A 27,075-nucleotide genomic window follows, 5' to 3' on the forward strand; every position below is an offset into this window, starting at 1 on the left:
TTCTCAGGTAGAATAATTGGTCAAGGTATTATCACAGGAATACTGCAGAGATATGCAGTCTGCATAACCCATTTCTTTTGTAGAAAATGTGCAATGCTCATACAAATTCCTTTTATCTAAGTAAAATAGTGTCTTGTGTCTTAATGTAAACAGTTTTAGGCACATACAAATGAAGCACACTGATATGAATGATTTAAATAAGGGAATCAAATGCAATATTTCCAATATTTGCTGACAACACAATTTTAGGTGGGATTGTGAATTGTGAGGAGGACGCAAGGAGGCTTCAGGGCAATCTAAACAAGTACAGTGGCACAGTGGTTAGCACTGCTGCCTCACAGCGCCAGAGATCCGGGTTCAATTCCCGCCTCAGGCGACTGACTGTGTGGAGTTTGCACATTCTCCCCGTGTCTACGTGGGTTTCCTCCGGGTGCTCCGGTTTCCTTCCACAGTCCAAAGATGTGCAGGTGAGGTGAATTGGCCATGCTAAATTGCCCGTAGTGTTAGGTAAGGGGTAAATGTAGGGGTATGGGTGGGATGCGCTTCGGTGGGGCGGTGTGGACTTGTTGGGCCGAAGGGCCTGTTTCCGCACTGTAATGTAATGTAATCTAATCTAATCTACGTGTGTGGGGAACACAATGCAGATGCAACATAATGTGCACAAATGTTACTTAGCTCAAAATGATACCACATTTTACTTAGTATCTTGTAGCAAAAGTTGTGTAATGCATTAAACTCAATTTTGTTTAAAGCATAAAGATGTGCTGCTGATCCTTTTTAAATTTCAAATTTTAAAATGAAAAGAGGGGCGAAACAAGCAATCAAAATTCACAGTTCACAGATGATTCTGAATTTGGGTTAAGACTATACAGCAAATCTGATTCCACTATAAGGCTCCCTGATGCTAACAAAGCTGTTGGGAAAGGGAAAAAGGTGACAATGACTTTGGTGCAACAAGTTATTAAATTTATTAAGTAAATGATTGAACAAATATATCACCATTGGTGATAATAATCAAGCTGGTTTTCATTCTTGGTCCTTGAATCTGCCTGGATACAGGTGATTTCATTTTCAATTTTTATCGATGCCTTCTGTCAGTTACATTCTCTTCTTTGGCTCCTCCTTCTGTGTGCCAAGGTCCTCAATGTGTGGCTTCTAAACCCTCCCCAGGTCTACCTAAATACAGAGCTGCACATTGCTGCCCACCTAAGATGTAGCTACCTTTACTACATGTACCCGAGTCACATAACAACATATATTCTGGTGATATTTTCCATAGTATTGACACTGCCCTGACACAAAATTATAAGCTTTGATCTTCACAGGTATGACACTGCATCTTAATGGATTGAAGGGCTATGGACCAGTGGGTTGGAAAATGAGGCGAGATTAGATCAGCCATGATCATATTAAATGGTGGAGCAGGCTTGAGGTGCTGAATTGTTTACTCCTGCTCCTAGTTCTTATGTTCTTATGTCCTTAAGTGTGATATCCAATACTATGGGTGCTATAGTTTCTGGGATTCACTGTACCTTTTTGCATGGTGTAACACTCCTTCCTGTTTTATCAATGGTTCTATGTTTCTGTCAACCATTCTCCCAGTTTAGACAGGAAAACTAAGGGTATGGAAGCAATAAGACTGTAACACTATGAGACACAGGAGAAGAAATTAGACCATTTGGCTCATCAGCCATTCAATTATGGCTGATAGGTTTTTCAACCCCATTTTCTCAATTTCTCTCTGTAACCTTTGATCCTGTTGGCTTTTAAGATCTTACCTACCTCTGTTTTAAATACAGTCAATAACCTGGCCACCACAATCTTCTGTGGCAATTAATTCCACAGAATCACCACTTTCTGGCTAAAGAAATTTTTCCTATTTCCATTCAAAAAGGTATTTCCTTTACCTTAAGGCTGTGCGCTCAGGTCCTCAGATTGGTAAAACGGATAATTCAGTTGCAGATGAAGTCTAACCCTAATTAGTGTGAGGTGGTGCACTTTGGAAGAAGTAACAAAACATGGAAATATCCAGTGAATAGCAGGACATCGGAAGTTCTGAGGAACACAGGGATCTTCGGTGTTTGTCCACACATACCTGAAGGCAGCAGGGCAGGAGAATACACATATGGAATACTTGCCTTTATCAGTCAAGACATAGATTATAAGAGCAGGGAGGATATGTTGGAGCTGTACAAGACTTTGTTTAGGCCACAGGAGTACTGTATGCAGTTCTGGTCATTGCACTATCGGATGTGTTTGTACTAGAAGGGGTGCACAGATGATTCATCAGGATGTTGCCAGGGATGGAGTACTTTAGCTATGACGAGAGGTTGAATAAAAGTTTGGGCTGTTCTCTGTTCCAAAGAAAACATTGAAGGGGGATCCGATAGAGATGTATGTTCTGATGTGCTGGATAGAAGGCAGTTGTTCCCACTAGTTGAAGGGTCAGTGACAAGGGCATAATTTTAATGTGACAGGAAGGAGGTTTAGAGGGGTTTTGAGGAAAAATATCTTACTCAGAGGGTGGTGGGCATCTGAAATACACTGTCTGGAAGAGTAGTTGAGGCGGGAAACCTCACAACATTAAAGAGGTACTTGAATGAGCCCTGAAATGGCATAACATTCAAACACTATGGGCCTCGTGTCGGAAGTTGGAACTGGTGTGGTTTAGTGTCGCCATGGTGGTACAGACTTGGCGGCTGAGGGGCCTCTTCTTTCCTGTATGATTCTATGAGGCATTGCATCCAACTGGCTCTCCGAGTATTATGACTTTATGCTATTTACCTGCATCTTCCCCACACCCATGCACATTGAATTTGAATAGAACTGATGTGCTCTTGAATGCCTCAATTGACTCTGCCTTGACCAAAACTGCAGCCAGCGCATTCCAGACTCAAACACCTTGCTATATGAAAGTTTTTTTTTCACATCATTTTTGCTTTATTTGCAAATCACTTTAATCTGTGCCCTCTCATTCTCGATCCTTTTACGTGTGGCAACAGCTTCTCCCTATCTAGTCTATTCGGACCTTCATAATTTAGAAAACTTCTGTCAGATCTCTTTTTTGCCTTCTCTCCAAGGAGAACAGTCCTAACCTCTTACATGAATTGTGTTTGCAAGTATTTCTAGCCTCCACAGTTCATTTCATCATAAATATCAGGACTTGGGGAATTTGATTCACTCCACATTAAAAGGCAGCCGAGAGCAGTGGAGCCGGCAAAGTCCTGATTACATCCATGCAGCAGTACAGAAGACCCGGGCACCGCAGCTCATCCTTCTCATTGAAGAAAAAATTACCCGAAATAATAGGACTAATTAAATTAGCAAAATTATATGGAATGGATTCAAAACGCATTTGCTCTTCATATGGAACTCTTGTAGTCGGTGGTGACTTCCAGATTTAAATTTAAAATAGGAAAATTTGAAAGTGATTTCGGCCCCCGAGCCTGCTCCGTCATTCAATTAGGTCATGAATGATTCGATACTCCTCACGTCCACTTTTTCGCATTGTTGTTGAAATTACTTCTTACTTTCCTTTGTTAAAGCTATCACATTTATCAATTAATTATCGTTGCATGTAAAATAAAACATTATTCCTCTCAGCCCCGACTCACAAGCCTCATTCCTGATGAAAGGCTTATGTCCGAAACGTCGATTCTCCTGCTCCTGGGATGCTGCCTGACCTGATCTGCTTTTCCAGCGCCACACTCTCGACTTTCTCCTGTAAAATAAAATGCCATGCATCAAATTTAATGCTAAAATTCAACATTTGTAATGTAAATTGGAAGAGATAAAAACGGGGCAAGAGACTTTTTTTTATTGATCATCGCCAATACCGTCTACCGAATGCTGAAGGCACTGTGACCAGTTTGTTTTACTTATCAGAACCATCCTGCGGGACAGTGCCATTTACTTTCACCGTAATCATCGTGTTTTGTTCTTCTACAGGGTGTGGTATTTATTTAAAAAGTATTGCTTTATGTTATTTTAATACGTTTGTAAAGTGAGCAATCTTTGGCACCATGCATGATTTTTGCCATTCAGCTGGAATAGACCCGCTGTCCATTATTGCACCGACAGGTGGAGAAAGACAGCAGTATCTATGTTTACCGCTGGAGGCTTTGAGATGCGTCGCAGGGTTACATTAGCATTTCGCCGGATTGGAAATGCAGTAAAAGGAGGTGGTGAGGCATGAGTGTTGATAATAAAATGCAAGTGGAATTGGTCACATTCAGGTTTTTTTTCTGCTCTTAAAAATACCAACCTAATATTGCATTTTTTTTGTGCTTCCCCGCTGCTAGCTCCGTGATTTACTACTCATCTCTTTGGTATTCCGCTGCAGGCGCCCGTGATTTCCCTGCATGCTGCGTTTGCCTGTAAGACAGAGCGGCTCTCAGTCAGGCTGACACGTCCGGGAGTGAAGCTGCAAAGGAGAGAGGGACGCAGCCCGCGTCTCGTGCCGGGCATAGAACGCGGCCCGGAAGGGGGAGCGCGCCTGCGCGCGTCGTTAGGGCCGAAGGTGCCGTTGAAAGTGTCTCCGGGCTCGGGTGTGGGCGCGAGCCCGGGCACCGAGGTGACTCAGGGAGGGGGGGAGGGTGAGGGAGTGCGAAGCCGTTCCAACGGACACCAGGCAGGCAGCAGTAAGGCACAGGCTGTGGAGATGCCGCTGTTTACTGCCAATCCGTTCGATCAGGATGTCGGTGAGTCCTCTCGCGGGGTCGAAATTGTAATTTGCGAATTGCTGGCCTGTGGGCTCAGTGTTTGTTTGGAAGTTGACGATATGAGGCTACGGTGTTTTCCGGGCTTTCTCCCGGAGAAGGACCCGGGAAGGGTTCGCAGATGTGGGCCTTTTGTTTGCAGAAGGACGGGGTGAGAATTTGGGCACTTGTGCGATATATTGGTCAAGTTTTGTTTTCATTCAGCGTCGCAAATCATACTTTGAGGGGCAAAGAACGCCGAACCCCAGATTAAAATGTTTCATTTCAGTCCAGCGGTTCATTTTTTAATTTTTGCTTTCAATGCATCATTTGAAAGCGTCGGTTAAATTTGAAGCGTAAATCGCAAATGTCCAATTGAAATGTCGGTCTTAAAATCACAGCATGCTTCAGGTCCCTTGTTGGAGGAGCGTGTAAACAATGCAGAGCAGACAAGGTTGAACTGAAAATAAAACATTGATTTTAAAAAGTGCATGGAGTATTTGCAAATGATATTTTAACATTGGTTGGGGTATGTTAAATTATGCTGTGAATAAATTTGTAAGGAGTTTGAAAAACTACAGATCGTGTAGTGCCTGCTGCCTTAATTTTACTAAAACTTGTCGTGACAAATTTTGCAATTACTCCCCTCCCCCTCCTGGGAGGTAATGGAAACAAGAGATGAACCCCACTGAGCCAAATCATACAGTGGATTGAATTATATGATTGAGGCAGATCCTTTTGAAGGTGGTTAATCCTATCTAAACAACAGCATGTGCATTTTCCCTACATTTGTACTGATGAGAAGCAACAATTTTCATTTTTTTTAAATTTCAGGAGAAACTGGTTGGAAAAATTATGAAACCGTTATCGTTTAAAAAAAATTGAAACAGACTTGTTCCAGTTTATCTAAACAGAAGCATACTGGAGATAGGTTGACATCTGTAGAAAATATATAAGTATATATGCAGTCTTTCTTGGAACTAGAAAACTATAAATGAACACAGTACAGAAAGGGATAGAATAAAGGGTTGAATAATTCCCCTCTGTGTGGAAAAAGCTATCTGTTAGGTCCCTTCTAAATCTTCCCCTCTCACCTTAAATCTATGCACTGTCACTTTGGACTCCCCTACACTGTCATTTTGGATTCCCCTACCATGGTGGAGAGAACCACTTTTATCTATGCCCCTCATGATTTTACAAACCTCTTATAAGATCACCCCTCAGCCTCCAATGCTTCAGTGGAAAAAGTCCTAACTTATCTCCTCTTAACCCAAACTCTCTGGTTAACATCCTTTTAAATCTTTTCTCCACCCTTTCTGCTTTAATAATATCCTTCCTATAGCAGAATTGTGTGCAGTATTCCAATGCCTTATCAATGTCGTGTACAGTGGCAACATGGTGTCCCAACTTCTTTACTCAGTGCTCTGACCAACGAAGGCAAGTGTGCCAAACACCGCCTTTACCAGCCTGTTTACCTCTGTCACTACTTTCAAGGAATTATATTCCTGCACCTCTAGGTCTCGCTGTTTGGCAACTTTCCCCAGAACCCTTCCATTAACTATGTAAGTCTCACCCTGGTTTGTCTTCTCAAAATGCAATACCCTGTACCTTGCATTTATCTATATTAAACTCCATCTGCCACTCCTTGGCCCAACTGATTAAGAGGAGAAAGTGAGGGCTGCAGATGCTGGAGATCAGAGCTGAAAATGTGTTGCTGGAAAAGCTCAGCAGGTCAGGCAGCATCCAAGGCCAGAGAATCGACGTTTCGGGCATAAGCCCTTCTTCAGGAAAGGGCTTATTAAGAGCTTATTGTACCCTTAGATAACCATCTTCGCTGTTCACTATACCACCAATTTTGGTGTCATCCATATGACTTATTTTATTGTTGCACTGCTGTTTGTGGAATCTTGCTGTGTATGATTTGGCTCCATTTTAAGAATGGTATGAGAATGAAACCAGGAATTTTAGACCTATTAAAACCTGGCTGGAGTACGCCACTCCTCCCCTTGCATCTGCTTTACCATTTTAGATTGTGTGCTCCTCTTTTTTTCTATCAGAGAAACAAAACAAATGCTTTTTGTCTGTCTTCACTGAACAAATTACTAAACTGTCCAAGAAATAATGGAGAATCTAGCGATTAGTAAATACAAATAAAAATAGTACCAGAGAATTTAATGGGCTTTAAAGTAGACTTGAACCTGATGATCTGCGTACCAGTGTGTTGAATAAGGTAGTGATGGGGATGATGGATGTGTTGGTGGTTATCCTTCAAAATTCTATAAACTCTGGAATGTTTCCTGTGGATTTGAAAATAGTAAATGTAACCTCACTATTTAAGAAAAGGTGGAGGGAGAAAACAGAACTCCAGACCTGTCAGCCTGACATCAGTTGTAGAGAAAATCCTAGAATTTATAATAAAAGATGTGATGACAGGATGTTTAGGAAATAATGGTAGGAAGATTGGGTAGAGTCAACATGGATTTACAGAAGGTTAACACATGCTTAACAAATCTATTGTAGATTTGAGGGTTTGTGTTTGCTATGTCCTCAATCTTGACATATTCAATGTCTGAGCATTAGGTTAGTTCCATTACGCTCGGAGTTCTGAAGTTCTTTATCTTAGGCCTAAATGGCTTGCCCAATCTTCCGGCACCTACGCTGTTATATCCTTGAAGAATCTTGAAAGTCTTTTTGAGATGACCTGTCATGCTTCTAAACTCTATCAAAAACAGGCCTAGGCTCCTCAATCCCTCCTCATAGGACAGTCTGCTTTCCCAGGAATGAGTCTGGCGAATTTTAACTGATGTAAGGTAGCTAAAATTGCATGCAATACGTCAGGTGCTGATGCGCCAAGGTTCAAAACAATTGAAACGTGTAATGTTTATTTCTGTACTATTAGCCTACCATCTGTCAAATAGAAATTTCTAGAGTCTATTATGAAGGAGAGAATGACTGAACAGCTTAAACTTTCAGCTGATCAGAAGGATTCAACATGGGATTTGTAACAGATAGTCCATATCTGACAAATCTGTTTGAATTTCTTGAAGATGCGATAGAGGTAGTGGACAGCGGAAGCAATATCTTTGCATGTTCCATATGAACTTCCAGAAATCATTTGAAAAAGTCCGTCATAAGTTGCGAGTGCATATTAAAATTCATTGAATTGAAGATAAGTCATGGGCCTGGTTGGAGAATTGACAGAGTAGCGGGGGAAAGAAGAGTAGGGATAGTGAGCAGGTATTCAAATTCCGACAGTGTTGCCGAGCATGCTTCTATGTTGGTGGCCTGAATTATTCACAATTTGGAGATGCCGGTGTTGGACTGGAGGGTACAAAGTTAAAAATCACACATCACCAGGTTATAGTCCAACAGGTTTAATTGGAAGCACACTAGCTTTTGGAGCGACGCTGCAGGTGACCCCACTGCACTACAGAGACAAACACACACATACACTCCTACAGACCCCCTCTCATACACAAGCTCTCTCTCATACGCTCACACATACACTCCCACACTCTCACGCACCCTCTCAAAGACTTATACCCATTTACACACTCTCTCACAGACGCTCATAACCCCCACCCACACACATACCCATGTGCGCGCGCACACATACAAGTTTGTGGGGTGAATTTGTACTTGCAGAATCACATTTCATTTTGCTCAAAAACTACATGAATCCATCTAAGGTTCTGTAAATCAGTTTTTTAGATTAGAATCGGTCTGATCTGTCTGTGCCACAGACAGACTCACACAGGCCACCTCACACCTTCAATGCATTATCTGGGTCGACATGACACCAATTGTTAAAGTTCACTTGAGAATGTAACTTTAAAAAGTTCTGTGATTTACATATGAAAGAATTGAAACCAACACGTTCATTTTAAAAGATGAGAGACTTAAACAATCCAGGTCTTTTTCAATATATAATTGCAGTTACATCATATTTTGCTATAAATTGTGTCTTATGATCTTATGCTCCACCACCACCTCTTGAAGCAAAGTTAGTGCTTCGCTCCGTAAGCTAGTGCTGCCAAATAAACCTGTTGGACTATAACCTGATGTTGTGTGATTTTTAACTAATTCATTGATAAAGGTAGTGAATAATTCAGTTAAAAATCACACAACATCAGGTTATAGTCCAACAGGTTTAATTGGAAGCACACTAGCTTTCAGAGCGACGTTCCTTCATCAGGCAATAGTGGAGGGCTCGATCGTAACACAGAATTTGTAGCAAATATTTACAGTGTGATGTAACTGAAATTATACATTGAAAAATTGATTGTCAGACAATGTATAATTTCAGTTACATCACACTGTTAAATTTTTGCTATAAATTCTGTGTTACGATCGGGCCCTCCACTATTACCTGATGAAGGAACGTCGCTCTGAAAGCTAGTGTGCTTCCAATTAAACCTGTTGGACTATAACCTGGTGTTGTGTGATTTTTAACCGAATTATTCACTACCTTTATCAATGACTTAGTTAAAAATCACACAACATCAGGTTATAGTCCAACAGGTTTATTTGGCAGCACTAGATTTCGGAGCGAAGCACTAACTTTGCTTCAAGAGGTGATGGTGGAGCATAAGATCATAAGACACAATTTATAGCAAAATATGATGTAACTGCAATTATATATTGAAAAAGACCTGGATTGTTTAAGTCTCTAATCTTTTAGAATGAGCGTGTTGGTTTCATTTCTTTCATATGTAAATCACAGAACTTTTTTTAAGTTACAATCTCAAGTGAACTTTAACAATTGGTGTCATATCGACTCAGATAATGCATTGAAGGTGTGAGGTGGCCTGTGTGAGTCTGTCTGTGGCACAGACAGATCAGACCGATTCTAATCTAAAAAAACTGATTTATAGAACCTTAGATGGATTCATGTAGTTTTTGAGCAAAATAAAATGTGATTCTGCAAGTACAAATTCACCCCACAAACTTGTATGTGTGCGCGCGCACATGGGTATGTGTGTGGGTGGGGGTTATGAGCGTCTGTGAGAGAGTGTGTAAATGGGTATAAGTCTTTGAGAGGGTGCGTGAGAGTGTGGGAGTGTATGTGTGAGCGTATGAGAGAGAGCTTGTGTATGAGAGGGGGTCTGTAGGAGTGTATGTGTGTGTTTGTCTCTGTAGTGCAGTGGGGTCACCTGCAGTGTGACATGAACCCAAGGTCTCGGTTGAAGCCATCCCCAAGGATGCTGAACTTGGCTATCAGCCTCGACTTGGCCACTTTGCGTTGTTGCCTGTTCTGAAGTCTGCCTTGGAGTATGGTCACGAGAAGGTCCGAGGTCGAATGTTCCGGACCGCTGAAGTGTTCTCCAATTGGGAGGGAACACTCCTTTCTGTTGATTGTTGTGTGGTGTCCATTCATCTGTTGTAGCCTCTGCTCAGTCTCGCCAATGTGCCATGCCTCAGGGCATCCTTGTCTGCAGCATATGAGATAGACAACGTTGGGTGAGTTGCATGAGTACCTGCCACGTACACGGTGGGAGGTGTCCCCATGTAATGGTGGTATCCGTGTCGACATTCTGACACGTAGTGTCTACCGTGACAAGGTTTTATGGTGTTGTCCTGGAAGTCTGGCAGTTTGCTACGAATCATGATCAGTTTGAGATTTGATGGTTGTTTTAAAGGCGAGAAGTGGAGACGTGGGGAAGGTCTTGGCCAGGTGCTCATCCTCATTGATAATGTGTTGCAGGCCGCGAAGAACATGGCGTAGTTTTTCAGCTCCTGGGAAGTACTCACAATAAAAGGTACCCTGTCGGTTGGAGCTTGTGTCTGTCTCCTGAGGAGGTCATTACGGTTTCTCACTGTGGCACATCAGAATTGGTGGTCGATTGAGTTGAGCATCGTATCCCGTGCTTATGAGGGCATCCTGGAGTACTTCCGGGTGCCCGTTACATTCCTCCTGATCTGAACCGATCCTGTGTATGTGTAGGGCTTGTCCATAGGGGATGGCTATTTTAATATGTTGCGGATGGAAGCTGGAGAAGTGTAGCATTATGAGGTTATCCGCGAGTTTGCGGTAGAGTGAGATGCTGAGGTGCCCATCCTTGATGGAGATGCATGTGCCCAAGAATGGGACAGATACTAGAGAGTAGTCCCAAGGTGAGTTTGATGGTGGGATGAAACTCGTTTATATCATTGTGTAGCTTTTTCAGTGACTCCTCGCCATGTGTCCAGAAGAAGAAAATGACGTCAATGTACCTGGCGTATGGTGTTGGTTGTAGGTCCTGTGTAGAGAAGAGGTCTTGTTCAAACCTGTGCATGAACATGTTAGCATATTTGGGTACAAATATGGTCCCCATGGCTGTTCCTTGTGTCTGGATGAAGAACTGGTTGTCAAAGGTGAAGACATTGTGATCGAGGATAAAGCGGATGAGCTGTAGGACGGTGCTCGGAGATTGACAGTTGTTGGTGTTGAGTACTGAGGCTGTTGCCGCAATGCCGTAATTTTGGGGGTTGCTGGTGTAGAGTGCTGAAATGTCCATTGTGACGAGGAATTTTCCTGGTTCAACTGGTCCGTGGGTGCTGGGTTTCTGTAAGAAATCTGTTGCTGCATCAGAAGTTGGGGATCCCCTATACAATTGGTTTCAAGATGCCTTTGACATAGCCAGAGGTTCTCACACAGGGTCCCACTGTCTGATACAATGGGACGTCCTGGTGTGTTGGCTTTATGTATCTTCGGAAGGCAGTAGAAGTCCCCTACACGAGAAGTACATGAGATGAGGATGTGTAGGGAACTCTGAAGGACTGAATCCAAAGTCCTGATCAATGTGTTTAGTTCACGGGTGTGCTCTTTGGAAAAAGAGTTATATGTAATTCTAAGGCGCTTCTCTATATCCTGCTGTAACCTGCCACATCCTTCCTCACTGTCAACAACTCCTCTGACTTTCGTATCATCCGCAAGTCGGGGATCCGGAAGTTGGGGATCCCCTATACAATTGGTTTCAAGATGCCTTTGACATAGACAGAGGTTCTCACACAGGGTCCCACTGTCTGATACAATGGGACGTCCTGGTGTGTTGGCTTTATGTATCTTCGGAAGGCAGTAGAAGTCCCCTACATGAGAAGTACATGAGATGAGGATGTGTAGGGAACTCTGAAGGACTGAATCCAAAGTCCTGATCAATGTGTTTAGTTCACGGGTGTGCTCTTTGGAAAAAGAGTTATATGTAATTCTAAGGCCTCATGGGATAAAATGATATGGGGAGAAAGCAGGGAAAGGCTCCGAAGTTTAGTGATCAGTGATGACAATATTGAATGGCAGAGCTGGCTCGAAGGTTTGAGTGGCCTATTCCTGCTCCTATTTTCTACATTTCTGAGTAAAGATTAAACATGGGAAACTAAGGTAATATTTCCTGCAATTTAGGAGGTCCAGCAGGGACATTTTGATTTAGGTTTTCAAGATATTCAGGGGAGCAATTGGAATAGATAGAGAGAAAGTCTTTTGTAATTTTTTGGGGTGTTTATAATTGAGGGCAAAGTTTAGAAGTTATAACCAGGCCTTTCAGGAGTGAAATTGGGAAACACTTCCATAGGCAAAGTTTGATAGAAGTTTGGAGCTCTCTTCCAGAAATGACAATTGATGCCATTATCAGTTGCTAAACTAAAAAATTGAGATTTTTAAAAATTTGTTCTTTTGTATCGCAGGATGTGGAGCAAAGGTGAATGTTTGGATGATATGGAGTTGGGTCATAAATCAATCACCATCATGTTGAATGATGGAATATGCTCAAGGAGCTAAAAAGCCTGGTCCTGTTCCAATAAATGTCAAATATTTTACACAAAGATTTACACTTTGAGGTGTGGCATGTTTGGTTTCGGTGGACCTTTTGAAGAAGCTGTAGAATCTTGGGAAAGGTCCCTGCTTGTAATACTGTCGGATTGTTAATAAAGGTTTGAGTGGAGACTGGCCTCTGTCATCTGGAAAGTTTGCCCTGTTGCTTTTGAGTTATGGACTTTGGGGGCTAGCATCACGTTGACCAAATTGTTACCTTGGACATTAATGCAAACTTCAGAGACAGTGAAGCCCTGCAACCTCTGATTTTCTGTTCCCTAATTTTTTTTTTGTTTCTGTAGTAATGTTTAAGTACTGTTTGCAAATGAGAAACTGAAAACCAGTATTGTTAAAAGACGTGTCTTGATCTCCATACTCTGCTGCTAATCAAGTTTTGAAATATAACCACTTTTGTAGGGAACTGTAGTCAGACTGCATGCAGCAGAATCATTTAAAACACAGTTAGATAAATAGTTTAATAATTTGGTTTTTTTAGGACAAATGTAGAAAAGCTTGGGAATACTAAGTAGTTCTGATAGCACCTTTGCAGAGAGAAACAGAGTAGCCATACTCTGACTTGTAACAGGCATCGAAATCATACCCTGTATATTCTTACTGAAAGCTGTTGTATTCTAGAGTCTCGTTAGGGCAATCATCATGAGGTCATAGATTAGAGTGGTGCTGGAAAAGCGCAGCAGTTCAGGCAGCATCCGAAGAGCAGGAAAATCGACATTTCGGGCACAAGTCCTTCATCAGGAATAGATGAATCGATTTTCCTGCTCCTTGGATGCTGCCTGACCTGCTGTGCTTTTCCAGCACCACTCTAATCTAGACTCTGGTTTTCAGCATCTGCTGTCCTTGTTCTTACCTAGTTGATCATTAGGTCATGCCCAGTCATTAACAATAAGTTGTGCTCAGTTTTCATAATAAATTTAAAAATCACACAACACCAATTTATAGTCCAATAAGTTTATTTGGAGGCACTAGCTTTCGAAGTGCTGCTTCTTCAAGTGGACAGCCACCTGATGAAGGGCTTTTACCCGCAATGTCAATTTTCCTGCTCCTCGGATGCTGCCTGACTTGCTGCGCTTTTCTAGCGCCACACTCTTGACCCATATTCTTCTGAACGTTTCCTCTCCATGTACCTGTCCAAACATCTTTTAAATGTAATTGTACCTGCGTCTACCACTTTGGCTGGTGGCTCATTCCAAATATGCGCCATGCTCTGTTTGAAAATGTTGCCACTCAAGTCCCTTTTAAATCTTTTCCCCTCTCATCTTAAACCTATGCTGTCTAGTTTTGGACTCCCCTACCCTGGAGAAAGGACCTTGGTTATTCACCTTATCTCTGCCCCTTATGGATTTTATAAACATCTACAGGGTCACCCTTCAGCCTCCTATGTCCAGGGTAAAAACAATCCCAGCCTATGCAGCCTTTCCTATAACTCAAACCTTACAGTCTTGGTTACATCCTTGTACATCCTTTTTTGTATACTTTCCAATTTAATAACATCCTTCCTATAGCAGGGTGACCGGAATTGTACTTTGCGAGTCAAATATAATTAGATTGTCAATTTCCATAATGAATGCTTCTAACCCTTTTTGAGATGAATTGACCTTTTAAGATTGTCTCTTTCCTTGAGTCATAATATGTTTTTAACAATGTTTAAATTGTTTGAACCTGTGTTGATGGTCCTCCTGACATTCAAATGGAACTTCGTTGTGCCCTGGAATTCAGAGTATATAATCAGTGATTTTGGGTGTGGGGACCAAATGTAATACTTCTAAGTTTGTAGGTGTGTGTTAAAAGAAAGATGTAAACTGGTTTTACGAGTATTTGGCCAGACTTTGAGAGTGGGAAAGAACATGACAGATGGTCTCTAATGTCAGAAAATATAAGAATATTTGATTTGTAGGAGGAACAGGTATACAAAGTATTTCTTTAAGAATTGAGAAAGTGTAGATGTTTAAATGCATCAGGGTGTCCTTGTCAACAGAAGACTAACATGCAGGTACAATAAGCTATTAGGAAGGCTAATAGTACGTTCGCCTTTATCACAAGAGTATTTGAAACCAAAGGAAGCAAAGTCTTGCCTCAACTGTATCCAGTCTTGGTTAGACTGTGTCTGGAGTTGTATTGTGTGTGGTTTTCGTCCCCTTACTATAGGAAGGATATTATTATAGTACAGGGAGTGCAAAGAATATTCATTAGGTTGTGGGACCATCCTGTGAAGAAAGGCTCAGATTTCCCAATCTGTGTTCTCTAGAATTTCAAAGAATCAGAGGTAATCTTGTCAAAATCAACAAAATAATTATAATGGTTCACATAGATGCAAGTAAGATTGTCTTCCCAGTTGAGAGTCCAGATCCAGAAGAGAGAATTCTGAAATAAAGGGAAACTCTTTAGGATTACTTTTACTTTGAGAATGGAGTTTCTTTGGAATTCTCTACCCAAGAACGATATGGAAGCTCAGTAATTGGATATGTTTAAAGTAAAGATTCACAGACATTTTAAAAATCCAAATGACCTAAAGGGATAACTAGGGCAAACGTATTGATTAACTATGATCATTTGAATGGCCTATCAGGCTTAATGGGATAAATGGCTTATTCTGGCTCATTGTTTCAACTAATGTTTTGAATCTGTGACCCTTCATTAGAACTAGGCTCCTTTCGGTTCTGAGAAATGGTCACCGGACCTGAGAAGTTAATTTTGACTTTTCTCCACAGATACTGCCAGACTTGCTGAGTTGTTCCAGTATTTTCTGTTTTTGTTTCAAGTTTAGAGATGTTTGGCTTTTGAGTAGATGTAAAAAGGGATGGAAGGCCTCTGATTTATTTGCTTTCAGATAGCAGTTTATTCAAGATCTTGCTAATGGTGAAGTGAGAACATCAGAAGTCGGAATAGGCCATTCAGCTCCTCCAGCCTGCCCCATCATTCAATAAGATCATGGCTAATCTGTCCCAGCCCTCAACTTTGCTTTCATGACAGTTCATTATAGCCCTCAACTTGTTGAGATTTCAAAATCCATTTATCTTCTCTTTATATACTTTGTCATCTGGCTCCACAACTCTGAGGTGGAGAATTCCAGATGCACTCTCTATCTTTTCAGAGAAGAATTTCCATCTTCTCCGATTTTCCTCTTTCTGTCCCCTGGTGTGAAGTTCCCCAACATGTGAAATCATCTTCTCAACATTTACCTCGTTAAGCCATCTTAGAATTTTCTATGTACCACCAAGATCACCCCTCATTCTTCTAAATTCTAATCAATAAAAGCCTAACCTGCTTAGCCATTCTTGATAAATCATCCCTGGAATCAGCCTAGTGAATTTCTTAAATCCAGGGACCAAACTGTACACAGTATTCCAGATGTGGCCTTAATAAAACCCTGTACAATTTTAACAAGACATGCCCAATTTTAAACTCTAAACCCCTAGCTATAAAATCTAAAATTCCATTTGCCACCATAATTACTTGCTGCACTTGCATGCTAACATTTTGTTGTTTATTTTGCACAAGAACACCTGATCCTTCTGAAACTGGGTTTAGTATTGTCACCAAATGTAACCTGGCAAAATGTAATCAGCACCTATTCTTAAGTTGGTGTTATATGTTTATTAAAAGATCTACAGCTTAATGGATTGTTTTCATTAACACAGGAAAGGCTTTCACGGTATAAGGAAAGGATAACCGAAAACATCCTTTGAATTAAAACTTGTGAGCCAGTTTATTCTGCAAGTCAGCTGCTGATGGAAAAATAGTGCTGACTTTAAAAATTGACTTATTGAAAGCACAATACAGTTCTGCAGAAAGAATTAATTGTAATCAAAGCAGATCTGTACTGTCAACAAATACTAAAGCTGAGCCAAATAGTTAGTCGTGGGGTTACATTCATCTCTGCTTAATAGTGTACTCATTTCCAGTGATGACAGATTAGCTCTTAATGTAATGTTAGGTTGTAGTAACAGTTTGTTTATAACCTTGTGTGACACTGGTTGATTGTTCATTACTTGTTGGCAAATGATGATTGTTAGGTGCAAAATTTATTCCTTTAGAAATATTTCAGCTATTACTTGCTGAAATTATTGGATAAATCTTTCTTTCTCTTCACTACCCATGTTGCAATTGACAGATCATCCTTTTGATTGACATTGATATTTCTCTGAACTCTGTGTCTCCTTCTTCTGATAATTTGCCCAACTAAAGCTCTCTGCTTCATTAAAGGATTGGAAAATTCTGGAAGCCAACTCAACTCTGCTAGTTCCTGTATACCACCTTGCAACCGGTTGTGGTGACATTAGCAGATCTTTGAGCTGACTTTGGTAACAGGACAAGGTGATAAAGCTGTTTTGAAAAAAACAAAACATGCAAAATCTTGAGCTGTATAAACAGAGGCCTGAAGTATAAAAGCAAGGCAGTTACTGTACCCAGTATATGTATTATATTACTGGTTAGGCCTCAGCTGGATCTTGTTCAATTTTGGGGACTGTGCTTTAAGGATAGACCTTGGAGGTGGTGGAGAGAAAGTTTATATGATTTTTGAGGAATATCAGTTATGTGGAAAGATGTAGCCTATTTAGTTTTACAGAGTTATGATCTGAAATGCAGTCTCCAGCAAACAAGATAGGGGAGTAGGATTAATGACTAGTCCTTTCAAACCACAATTATGTTGGCCAAAAGTGCTTCCTCTGTGCTGTGTGATTCTAATATTTTGAGGTATTTCATAAAAATGAGGAGAGACAAGCAGGATGTGCTCAACGTTTTTGAAGAGGGTTGTGAATGGAGAACAACATATTTCTTGGCCTCTTGTTGAGATTTTATTGGGGCTACCTTTTGCCTTTCAGGGGCACTTCTTACATACTCAGTAGTACATTAGGCTATGTACGACACAGCAATAAAACCCTCTCTTTGTATACTTTAGAGTATTTGGGCTCTCAGATGCAGAATTAGCGCACTTAATACATTATGCTCACCAAACATCAGCATTCCATTAAACTTAAAGTCACAATACAAGAAAGCATTAATTTCCTAGGCACCGCAATACTTAAATTGGCACTTGATAAGAGGCATAGGTTAGCAACACAAGTTATTTTGGAAAAGAAACTGACACACACTTGTATACAAAAAGCTATTACCCTAAACATACATTATGCAAATTGATGAGGTCACAGCAAATGTGTTTCCATTGCATATGCACAAAACTAAAACACTTTAACCAGACAGTTGGCTGCTTATCTGATTTCAATCCTAGGTTTAAATGACTTGATGCAGTTGTAATTATAATAGCTTGCAATACATTTTCCACATGCAGTGGCTCTTGACCAGATGCAGCCTTGAATTAGAGATTCCACATTAATTTGCAAGGAATTCATTCCTCCATTGTTTCACATTTTCTGCAGTTAGTGTTCCCTATCTGTAGCCTCTTTCTTCCAGTCCCCCTTCCCTTACAGCCTTGATGACTTGACAGTGTTAAAGGCCATTCTGCTGACCAAGCAAGCAGTAGTTAGAACTCCGACCAGTACATTCTATTAAGAAAACATTACATCAATGATTTTATATTTTTGAAACACAAAATTGGACATTGTGAAGAAACAGGAGTAACTACTTTCCACAAGGAGATGAGCTTCTAAATAATCAACCAGCTATTTACAAAACCTGGAAGTTGGCCTTAGTGGAGAGATGATACCATCTGATGATTCATGTTCAGTCAGTAGAATTTGGGAAAATGCATGGAGAGCTGGAATTCTCAATCTTAAACTTGACTATTCTGCAGCCACGACAGTGGTTATCTCCAAATTAGGGATGAAGCCAGATACAGAGGAACCTCAATTATCCAAACAACACGGGCAGGGAGTATTTTGCCGGATAATCTAACGTTCGGATATTAGATGCCGGTTAATTGAAGTTCCTCTATATTAAAGAAGGGGAGAGGGAAAAGAAGTTTGAGATGAAATGCAATGGATAGAGTCATTGACTTAGGGGAAAGATGTAGTGTAACTGATTAATATTCATATTAAGTAAATAAAGTAGCTTACATAATTGGGAAATATTGTAGTATCACATGACCAACAGAGTAATAATGGTTCTCTTTTACACTCATGACAGAGGCGAAGTTGAGAGCTGTGTGGAACTAATGTTTATGATTGTTGACCCTGCAATCATAAACAATCTATTCTCTCTTCTGGGCCCAGTTGTATTATAGACACTGTGCTGTTGGAGAAAGTTGCTTCTGGCCTACTCCCATTAAACTTGACCACAACTTCCCCTGTTAGCTTATATTGTGAACAGTTAACTCTCTGTTCTTCTAGATTAGATTAGATTACTTACAGTGTGGAAACAGGCCCTTCGGCCCAACAAGTCCGCACCGACCCTCTGAAGAGCAACCCACCCAGACCCATTCCCCTACACTTACCCCTTCACCTAACACTACAGGCAATTTAGTTCACCTAACCTGCACATTTTTGGACTGTAGGAGCAAACCGGAGCACCCGGAGGAAACCCACGCAGATACTGGGAGAATGTGCAATCTCCACACAGGCAATTGCCTGAGGCGGGAATTGAACCCAAGTCTCTGGAGCTGTGAGGCAGCAGTGCTAACCACTGTGCCATCGTGCCTCCCACACTGTTCTGGTTCTGTCCTACTCACTTTTAATTCTATCACCGTCATCACCTATTAGGAGAAAAAACAACTCTTGAACTCATCATCCTTACAAGCTATTGCTCTCATCTACAAGCTCCCTCACATTGAAGTCTATAAAATTCCACCAGAACTAGACTGGGTAGATGCATAACAAATGCTCCAGCTGTCAGGGGAGTCCAAAATCAGGGGTAGATGATTTAGAACTGAGATAAGAAATTTCTTGATTCGGGGACCATAAGACCATAAGACATAAGACATAGGAGTGGAAGTAAGGCCATTCGGCCCATCGAGTCCACTCCGCCATTCAATCATGGCTGATGCGCATTTCAGCTCCACTTACCAGCGTTCCCCCCGTAGCCCTTAATTCCTCTAGATGTGCTACCCCGGTAACACATTCATTGAACATCATCAGAGACCCTTCCCACCCTGGTAACACTCTCATCTAACATAATCAGAGACCCCTCCCACCCCGGTAACAATCTCTTCCAACACCATCAGAGACCCCTCTCGCCCCGGTAACACTCGCTTCCAACACCATCAGAGGCCTCTCCTATCCAGGTAACACTCTCATTGAACATCATCGGAGACCCTTCCCACCCCGGTAACACTCTCTTCCAACACCATCAGAGACTCCTCCTACCCAGGTAACACTCTCATCTAACATCATCAGAGACCCCTCCCAACTTGGTAACACTCTCTTCATTATCATCAGAGACTCCTCCTACCCCGGTTACACTCTCATCTAACATCATCAGAGACCCCTCCCAACTTGGTAACACTCTCTTCATTATCATCAGAGACTCCTCCTACCCCGGTTACACTCTCATCTAACATCATCAGAGACCCCTCCCAACTTGGTAACACTCTCTTCATTATCATCAGAGACTCCTCCTACCCCGGTTACACTCTCATCTAACATCATCAGAGACCCCTCCCAACTTGGTAACACTCTCTTCATTATCATCAGAGACTCCTCCTACCCCGGTTACACTCTCATCTAACATCATCAGAGACCCCTCCCACCCCGGTAACAATCTCTTCCAACACCATCAGAGACCCCTCTCGCCCCGGTAACACTCGCTTCCAACACCATCAGAGGCCTCTCCTATCCAGGTAACACTCTCATTTTAGAAACCTCATCCTTAATGATGGATTCTAGAATTTTACCAACAACCGAGGTTAAGCTGATTGGCCTATAATTTTCCATCTTTTGCCTTGATCCTTTCTTGAACAAGGGGGTTACAACAGCCATCTTCCAATCATCCGGGACCTTTCCTGACTCCAGTGACTCTTGAAAGATCTCAACCAATGCCTCTGCTACTTCCTCAGCCACCTCTCTCAGAACTCTAGGATGTATCCCATCAGGGCCAGGAGATTTATCAATTAAGACTTTTTAACTTTTCTAGCACTATCTCTTTCGTAATGGCAACCATACTCAACTGAGCCCCATGACACCCTTTAATTTTTGGGATATTACTCATGTCTTCCACTGTGAAAACTGACGCAAAGTACTTGTTAAGTTCTCCTGCTATTTCCTTATCTCCCATCACTAGGATTCCTGCATCAGTTTGAAGTGGCCCAATGTCTACTTTTGCCTGTCGTTTGTTTCTTATGTACTGAAAGAAACTTTTACTATTATTTCTAATATTACTGGCTAGCCTACCTTCATATTTGATCCTCTCCTTTCTTATTACACTCTTTGTTATCCTCTGTTTGCTTGTGAGTGGTGAGTCTGTTGAGTTCACTATCACCAAAAGTAGTTGAAGCCAAAAGGATATAGCACTTTGGGCTAAAAGCATGACATTTGTTTGGATGGGGATGGGGCGAGGGTTGGGGGTGGGGGCGGAGAGAGAGAGAGAGAGAGAGAGAGAGAGAGCGAGAGAGACACGGGCCTGTGGAAGCAGGAATTAGCTATTGAATTGGATGGTCAACCATGATCATCATAAATTGCAGAACAGGCTTGAATGGCCATCTTCTCTTGTTTTCTGTTTCAAGCCTATAGAAATTAGTGCAGACACTCCGGGGATGTGAGCTCATAAACTATCTGTTTCAGTCATGAATCATGTATGTGATACTCAGATTGCATAAGTTATTTTGCAGTTATATGCCCGTGTGGAATCTTTTCGTGCACACTGATAATAGCTGACAGTTATAGGTTTGATATTAGCAAGTACTCGTTGAGTCGTGTTATTAATTAATTTTGCTTGAAAAGAGGAAAAAGTGATACTGCAAAACCTAAGCATTGCAATCACAGTCTGACTCGGCAGAACATGTTGTGAAAAATGTGTGACACTTGATCCAAATAGGAATAGGTAGTTTGTGTTATGGAGTGATTAAGGAACTTCAGATTTGAACTATCATCCGAAAAGTGTGTAAGAAATAAGTAATATTTCACGGAAAAATAACATTTCATTTTGCAACCTGAAACATTTGTTCTTTATGGATGTTTGAATAGATTTATGTTGTGAAGAAAAATGTTGCACAGGATTACCGCATTATTTGTATTTAGTGAGAAGGATTTTCAGCTTAAGTTGACTGATTAGACTAAATGGTTGTGAGGTGGGTTCAGTTGTATGGAAAATAGTGGAAGAAGTTAAAGGAGGAGTGTGCTCAGCAGAGGTTATTGAAGTTTCCACAACAAGTAAAAGGAAAGAGAGTATGGTAAGGGTCAGGAATCTTACTTCAGGCACAGACATAAAGGAACAACTGTGAGAAGGAGGCAGTCAGTAAGAAGGGTATGTACTATCAACAAACACATTGAGTTAGACCCCCTGAGAAAAGGAACAGGAAGTGACTTCACCACAGGAAATAACATCACCAACCCAAACATATAAATAGAAAGCAGGAATTTTCAGCGTTGCTTCGCCTGAGGCCCACTGAAGAGGTTACCTAGTGGGGTGATGAAACATCTGGAAATGAACCTTCCAGCTCAGCGAAAAAACCTACATCCAGTAAGCAGCGTATGTACTTACAAAACAGGGTAAGTAAGCTCATAGTGCAGGTTGAAATTGGCAGGTACAATGTTGGCTGAGACAAAGACATGGCTGCAAGGGGATGAGATTGTGAACTCAACATCCAAGGAAACACATCCTACTGAAAGGACAGGGCAGAGAGGGTGGGATTGCCTCAGTAGGAAATGCAGTAAAATGCTGGAAAATGCTATTAAATCACTAGCAAGATTTGATATGAAGTCAGAAGGCTTAAAGTTTGCGTGGGGAGAGTTGAGGAGCTACAAAGGAAAAAACGATGACGATGAGAGTCGTGCACAGGCCTTCTAGCAGGAGTCAGGACATGGGGAAGGAAATAAGTCGAGGAAAATCAGGTTGGTAGTAGTATCATGAAAAAGAAATTTATGGAAAGTCTGAGCTGGTTTATTGTTTGGAGCAGCTTGTGATACAGCCCACTGGGAACAGGCATTTTAGGATTTGATGATGTGTAATGAGGCCAGTTTGACTAGGGAGCTTAAAGTGAAGCAAACCTGAGGGGACAGTGACCATAATTCACACTGCAGTTTTGGAAGGGGAAGATTGAATCAGGTGTAACAGTATTATGATTGAGGAAAGGTAACAACAAAAACAGCAGGGATGAGCTGGCCAGAGTTGATTGGAAGGGGAATTTAACAGGGGAGTTGGTGGAGCAGCAATGGGAGGAGTTTCTGAAGACACAACAGAAATTCATCCCAAGGAAGAAGAAGCATACCAAGAGGAGGATGAGGCAGCCATGACTGACAAGAGAGGTCAGGGACAGCATAAAAGCAAAAGGCAAAGCATATAATGTGGTGAAGATTAGTGGGAAATTAGAATATCGGAAAGCCTTTTTTAAAAACCAGCACAGGATAACTTTTGAAAAAAGCAATCGGGGGCAGAAGATGAAATATGAGTAAGCTAGCTCATAATTTGAAAGAACATTGCAAATTTTTTACAAATATCCAGAAGCTAAGGGAGAGGCAAGGGCAGACATTTTAATTGCTGGAAAATGTAGCTGCTGAGGTAGTAATGGGGAACAAAGAAATAGCGGATGTACTGAATAGGTACTTCACATCAATTTTCACAGAGGAAAACATCAGAAGCATACCAGAACTTGGAGAGTCGGGGTACAGAGGAGAGTGTAGTGGCCATCGGAAAGATGATGATACTGGGAAGTTGAAAGATCTGAAGGTGGATAAGTCTCCCAGTCTAGATGGGCTACACCCAAGAGTTCTGAAGAAGATAGCTGTGGAGACATTGGAAGTGATCTTTCAGGAATCACTGGAGTCGGGGAGGTTCCCAGCGGAGTGCAAATTGGCTAATGTAACACCCCTGTTTTAAGAAGGGAGGGAGGGTGAGGATGGGAAATTATAGGCTGGTGAGCCTGATCTCGGTCTTAGGTAAGATTTTGGAGTCCATTGTTAACGATGAGGTAATTGAATATATGGAAGTGCGTGGTAAGAGGGTGAGTCAAGTCAGCACAGCCTCATTATGGGAAGGTTTTGCCTGACAAATCTGTTGAATTCTTTGAGGATGTACCATGTAAGTTAGGTAAAGGAGACATGAGATGTGATCTATTTGGATTTCCAGAAGGCTTTTTGTGAGATGCCACACAGAAGGCTGCTGAATAAGATAACAGCCTATGGTGTCAGGGTAAACTACTGGCATGGATAAAGGATTGATTGACAGAGGGCGGAGCGTAGGGATAAAGTGGTCTTTTTCAGAATGGCAACCAGTAACTAGTGGAGTTCGTGTGTTGGGATTACAACTATTCAAGTTATACATTAATAATCTGGGCAAAGGAACAGAGGACATTGCTGCAAGTTTGCAGATGTCACAAAGATAGGTGAAGGGACAGATCGTATTGATGAAGCAGGGAGGCTGGAGAACTACTTAGACATGCTAGATGAGTGGAATAAGTGGCAGATGGAATACAGTGTGGGAAAGTGAGGTTATTTATTTTGGTAGGAAGTATAGAGGCATAGCCTATTTTCTAAACTCGGAGAGCATTTAGAAATCAGAAGCATAAAAGCAATTCTGGATTTTGTTAAGGTCAACATTCAAGTTCAGTGACAGTTTGGAAGGCAAAGAAGGACTAGAATACAAGAGCATAGATGTCATGCTGAGGCTGTGTAAGGCTCTGGTCAGACCATACTTGGAACACTGTGAGCAGTTCTGGGTTCTGTACCTGAGGAAGATATGGTGGTGTTGGTGAAGGTCCAGAGCAGGTTTAGACAAATGTCCTGGGGAAGGAGTGGGAACATTTGCAGAATATTGAGATGCTTGGATAGATGTTTCCAATAAAAGAAGAGACTAGGACTTGAGAGCACAGTCTGAGTGAAGGGATGAGTCTTTAGAACTGGGATGAGAAAGAACTTCTTTAACCAGAAGGTGGTGAATCTGAGGAATGCATTGCTGCAGAAGGCTGTGGAGGCCAAGTCATTTAGTGTATTTAAGACAAAGATGGATAGGACCTTGATTGGTAACGGGATCATGGGTTACAGGGAGAAGGCAGGAGAATGGGATTGAGAATAATATATCAGCCATAATTGAATGGCAGAGCAGACTCGATGGGCCAAATTGCCTAATTCAAATCCTGTATCTTATGGCCTTATGATAAGGCCATTCAACTATCAATTCTGCACCGACCCTCCAAATTGTTTCCCCTCCATCCCTTTGTTTACCTTAGCTAATTCACCTAGTCTGCCTATCCCAAAACACTGGGCTAATTTAGCATGGCCAATCCACCTAACCTACACATCTTTAGACTGTGGGAGGAAACTAGAGTACCCAGAGAAAACCCACACAGGTGCTGGGAGAATGTGCAAACTCCACATAGGCAGTCATGTAAAGCTGGAATCTAACCCAGGTCCCTGGCGCTGTGAGACAGCATGGTAACCACAGCCACTGTGCTGCCCTTTTCATCTAAGAGATTATTGGAAAAAATAAGGCTAGTTATTATGGGCTATTATGTAAATGCAAAGTTTGCTTTAAGTAAATGCTCCAGTTATTAAAAGTGAACCATTTTATGAGCTGTTATTGTTTGTTTGTAGTAGACATTTGAAAATGTCAGTGTTAAAAGTATTTTGGCAAATGTGATTAAATATTTTGTGATTAAAGAGGCATAAAATGTTCATTAACAAATTTGAGTAGAAACAGAATTATTGCAGAGCAATAAGCAAATTGATGTCTAAATCTTAGTCCAAATTTACATAAACATCCTTTTGGAGATTTACGTACTTTTCATAACAATAGAATTCTGCTGTGCGAGAAGTAGTTGTGATTCATCCTTTTAATGTGTACATGTTGAAGTGTGTACAAAATCGATTCCACAATTTGCATGGAAATCCATTTAGCTGCTGCAGTTTATGTTGGGAACAGTACTAATCATTGTAACTTAAAAGCTGTCCACTTTCAAAAGTGGAACCATCACTAAATCTATATTTGTAACAACTGTAAGAAAACAACGAATTATGGATGCTCAAGATCTGAAGCAAATAGAAATTGCTGGAGCTACTCATCAGGTCTAGTAGCATCTAATGGGAAGAAAGAAGATTTACCATTTCGGGGGAGTTTGGTGGCTTAGTGGTGATTGGTAGTCATGTAAGCGGGAAGAGAGACATACCAAAGGGGTAGGTAAACAAGGAGAGAAGATAGCATAGAGTTGTTAGAAATCGGTACCTCAGCCTAAGGGATTTTGGACATGTTCCAGACCAGAGATGTTTGGTTCAAATGGTGAAATGGGTATTTGATGCTGAGAAAGCTTAAGCTGTCATATGATAAATCAAGAAAGAGGCTGTCAAATTCTCAAAACTGGGAATTAAAACTACAGCTAAGTCAAACCCTATATGGGATAGTGAAAGTAATTCCCTGGTATTTGAGAGTGGTCCAGGCTGATGAAATTTAACATGAGCAGATGCGAGGTCCTTCATTTTGGAAAAAAGAATACAGGCATGGACTATTTCCTAAACGGTGAGAAAATTCATAAAGCCAAAGTACAAAGGGATCTGGGAGTGCTAGAAAGGATTCTCTAAAGGTTGACTTGCAGCTTGAGTCCATGATTAAAAAGGCAAATGTAATGTTGTCATTTATTGCAAGAGGGTTGAAACATAAAAGCAGCAATGTGCTTCTGAGACTTTTTAAAGCTCTAGTTAGGCCCCATTTGGAATACTGTGTCCAATCTTGGGCCCCACACATCAGGAAGGGCATAGAGTTATAGAGATATATAGCATGGAAACAGACCCTTCGGTCCAACCCATCCATACCGACCAGATATCCCAACCCAATCTAGTCCCACCTGCCAGCACCCGGCCCATATCCCTCCAAACCCTTCCTATTCATATACCCATCCACATGCCTCTTAAATGTTGCAATTGTACCAGCCTCCACCACATACTCTGGCAGCTCATTCCATACACGTATCACCCTCTGCGTGAAAAAGCTGCCCTTTGGGTCTCTTTTATGTCTTTTCCCCCCTCACCCTAAACCTAATCCCTCTAGTTCTGGAATCCCCCACTCTAGGGAAGAGACTTTGTCTATTTATCCTATCCATGCCCCTCATAATTTTATAAACCTCTATAAGGTCACCCCTCAGCCTCCGAGGCTCCAGGGAAAACTGCCCCAGCCTGTTCAGCCTCTCCCTGAAGCTCAAATCCTCCAACCCTGGCAACATCCTTGTAAATCTTTTCTGAACCCTTTCAAAAGTTTCACAACATCTTTCCAATAGGAATGAGACCAGAATTGCACGCAATATTCGAACAGTGGCCTAACCAATGTCTTGTACAGCCACATGACCTCCCAACTCCTGTACTTAATACTCTGACCAATAAAGGCATACCAAACGCCTTCTTCACTATCCTATCTACCTGCGACTCCACTTTCAAGGAGCTATGAACCTGCACTCCAAGGTCTCTTTGTTCAGCAACACTCCCTAGGACCTTACCATTAAGTGTTTCAGTCCTGCTAAGATTTGCTTTCCCAAAATGC

The 27,075-nt window shown here is 41.5% G+C and overlaps 1 protein-coding gene across 3 annotated transcripts in view; it reads left to right on the forward strand.

The window, feature by feature from the left end:
• The first annotated feature begins 4,590 nt into the window (after positions 1-4,590).
• Positions 4,591-27,075, forward strand: part of LOC122550012 (signal transducing adapter molecule 1-like) — a 74,893-nt gene continuing 52,408 nt past the window's right edge. For 2 of the 3 annotated variants that reach the window (XM_043690389.1, XM_043690391.1), the window contains exon 1: positions 4,592-4,700. In XM_043690389.1, the coding sequence (XP_043546324.1) occupies positions 4,661-4,700 (40 nt within the window). In that variant the 5' untranslated portion in view covers positions 4,592-4,660. Of the gene's footprint in view, positions 4,701-27,075 lie in introns of all 3 variants that reach the window. The other variant, XM_043690392.1, reaches the window with a different exon arrangement.

This window comes from Chiloscyllium plagiosum, chromosome 5 (genome assembly GCF_004010195.1).
Source record: "Chiloscyllium plagiosum isolate BGI_BamShark_2017 chromosome 5, ASM401019v2, whole genome shotgun sequence".
NCBI classification, from domain to species: domain Eukaryota; kingdom Metazoa; phylum Chordata; class Chondrichthyes; order Orectolobiformes; family Hemiscylliidae; genus Chiloscyllium; species Chiloscyllium plagiosum.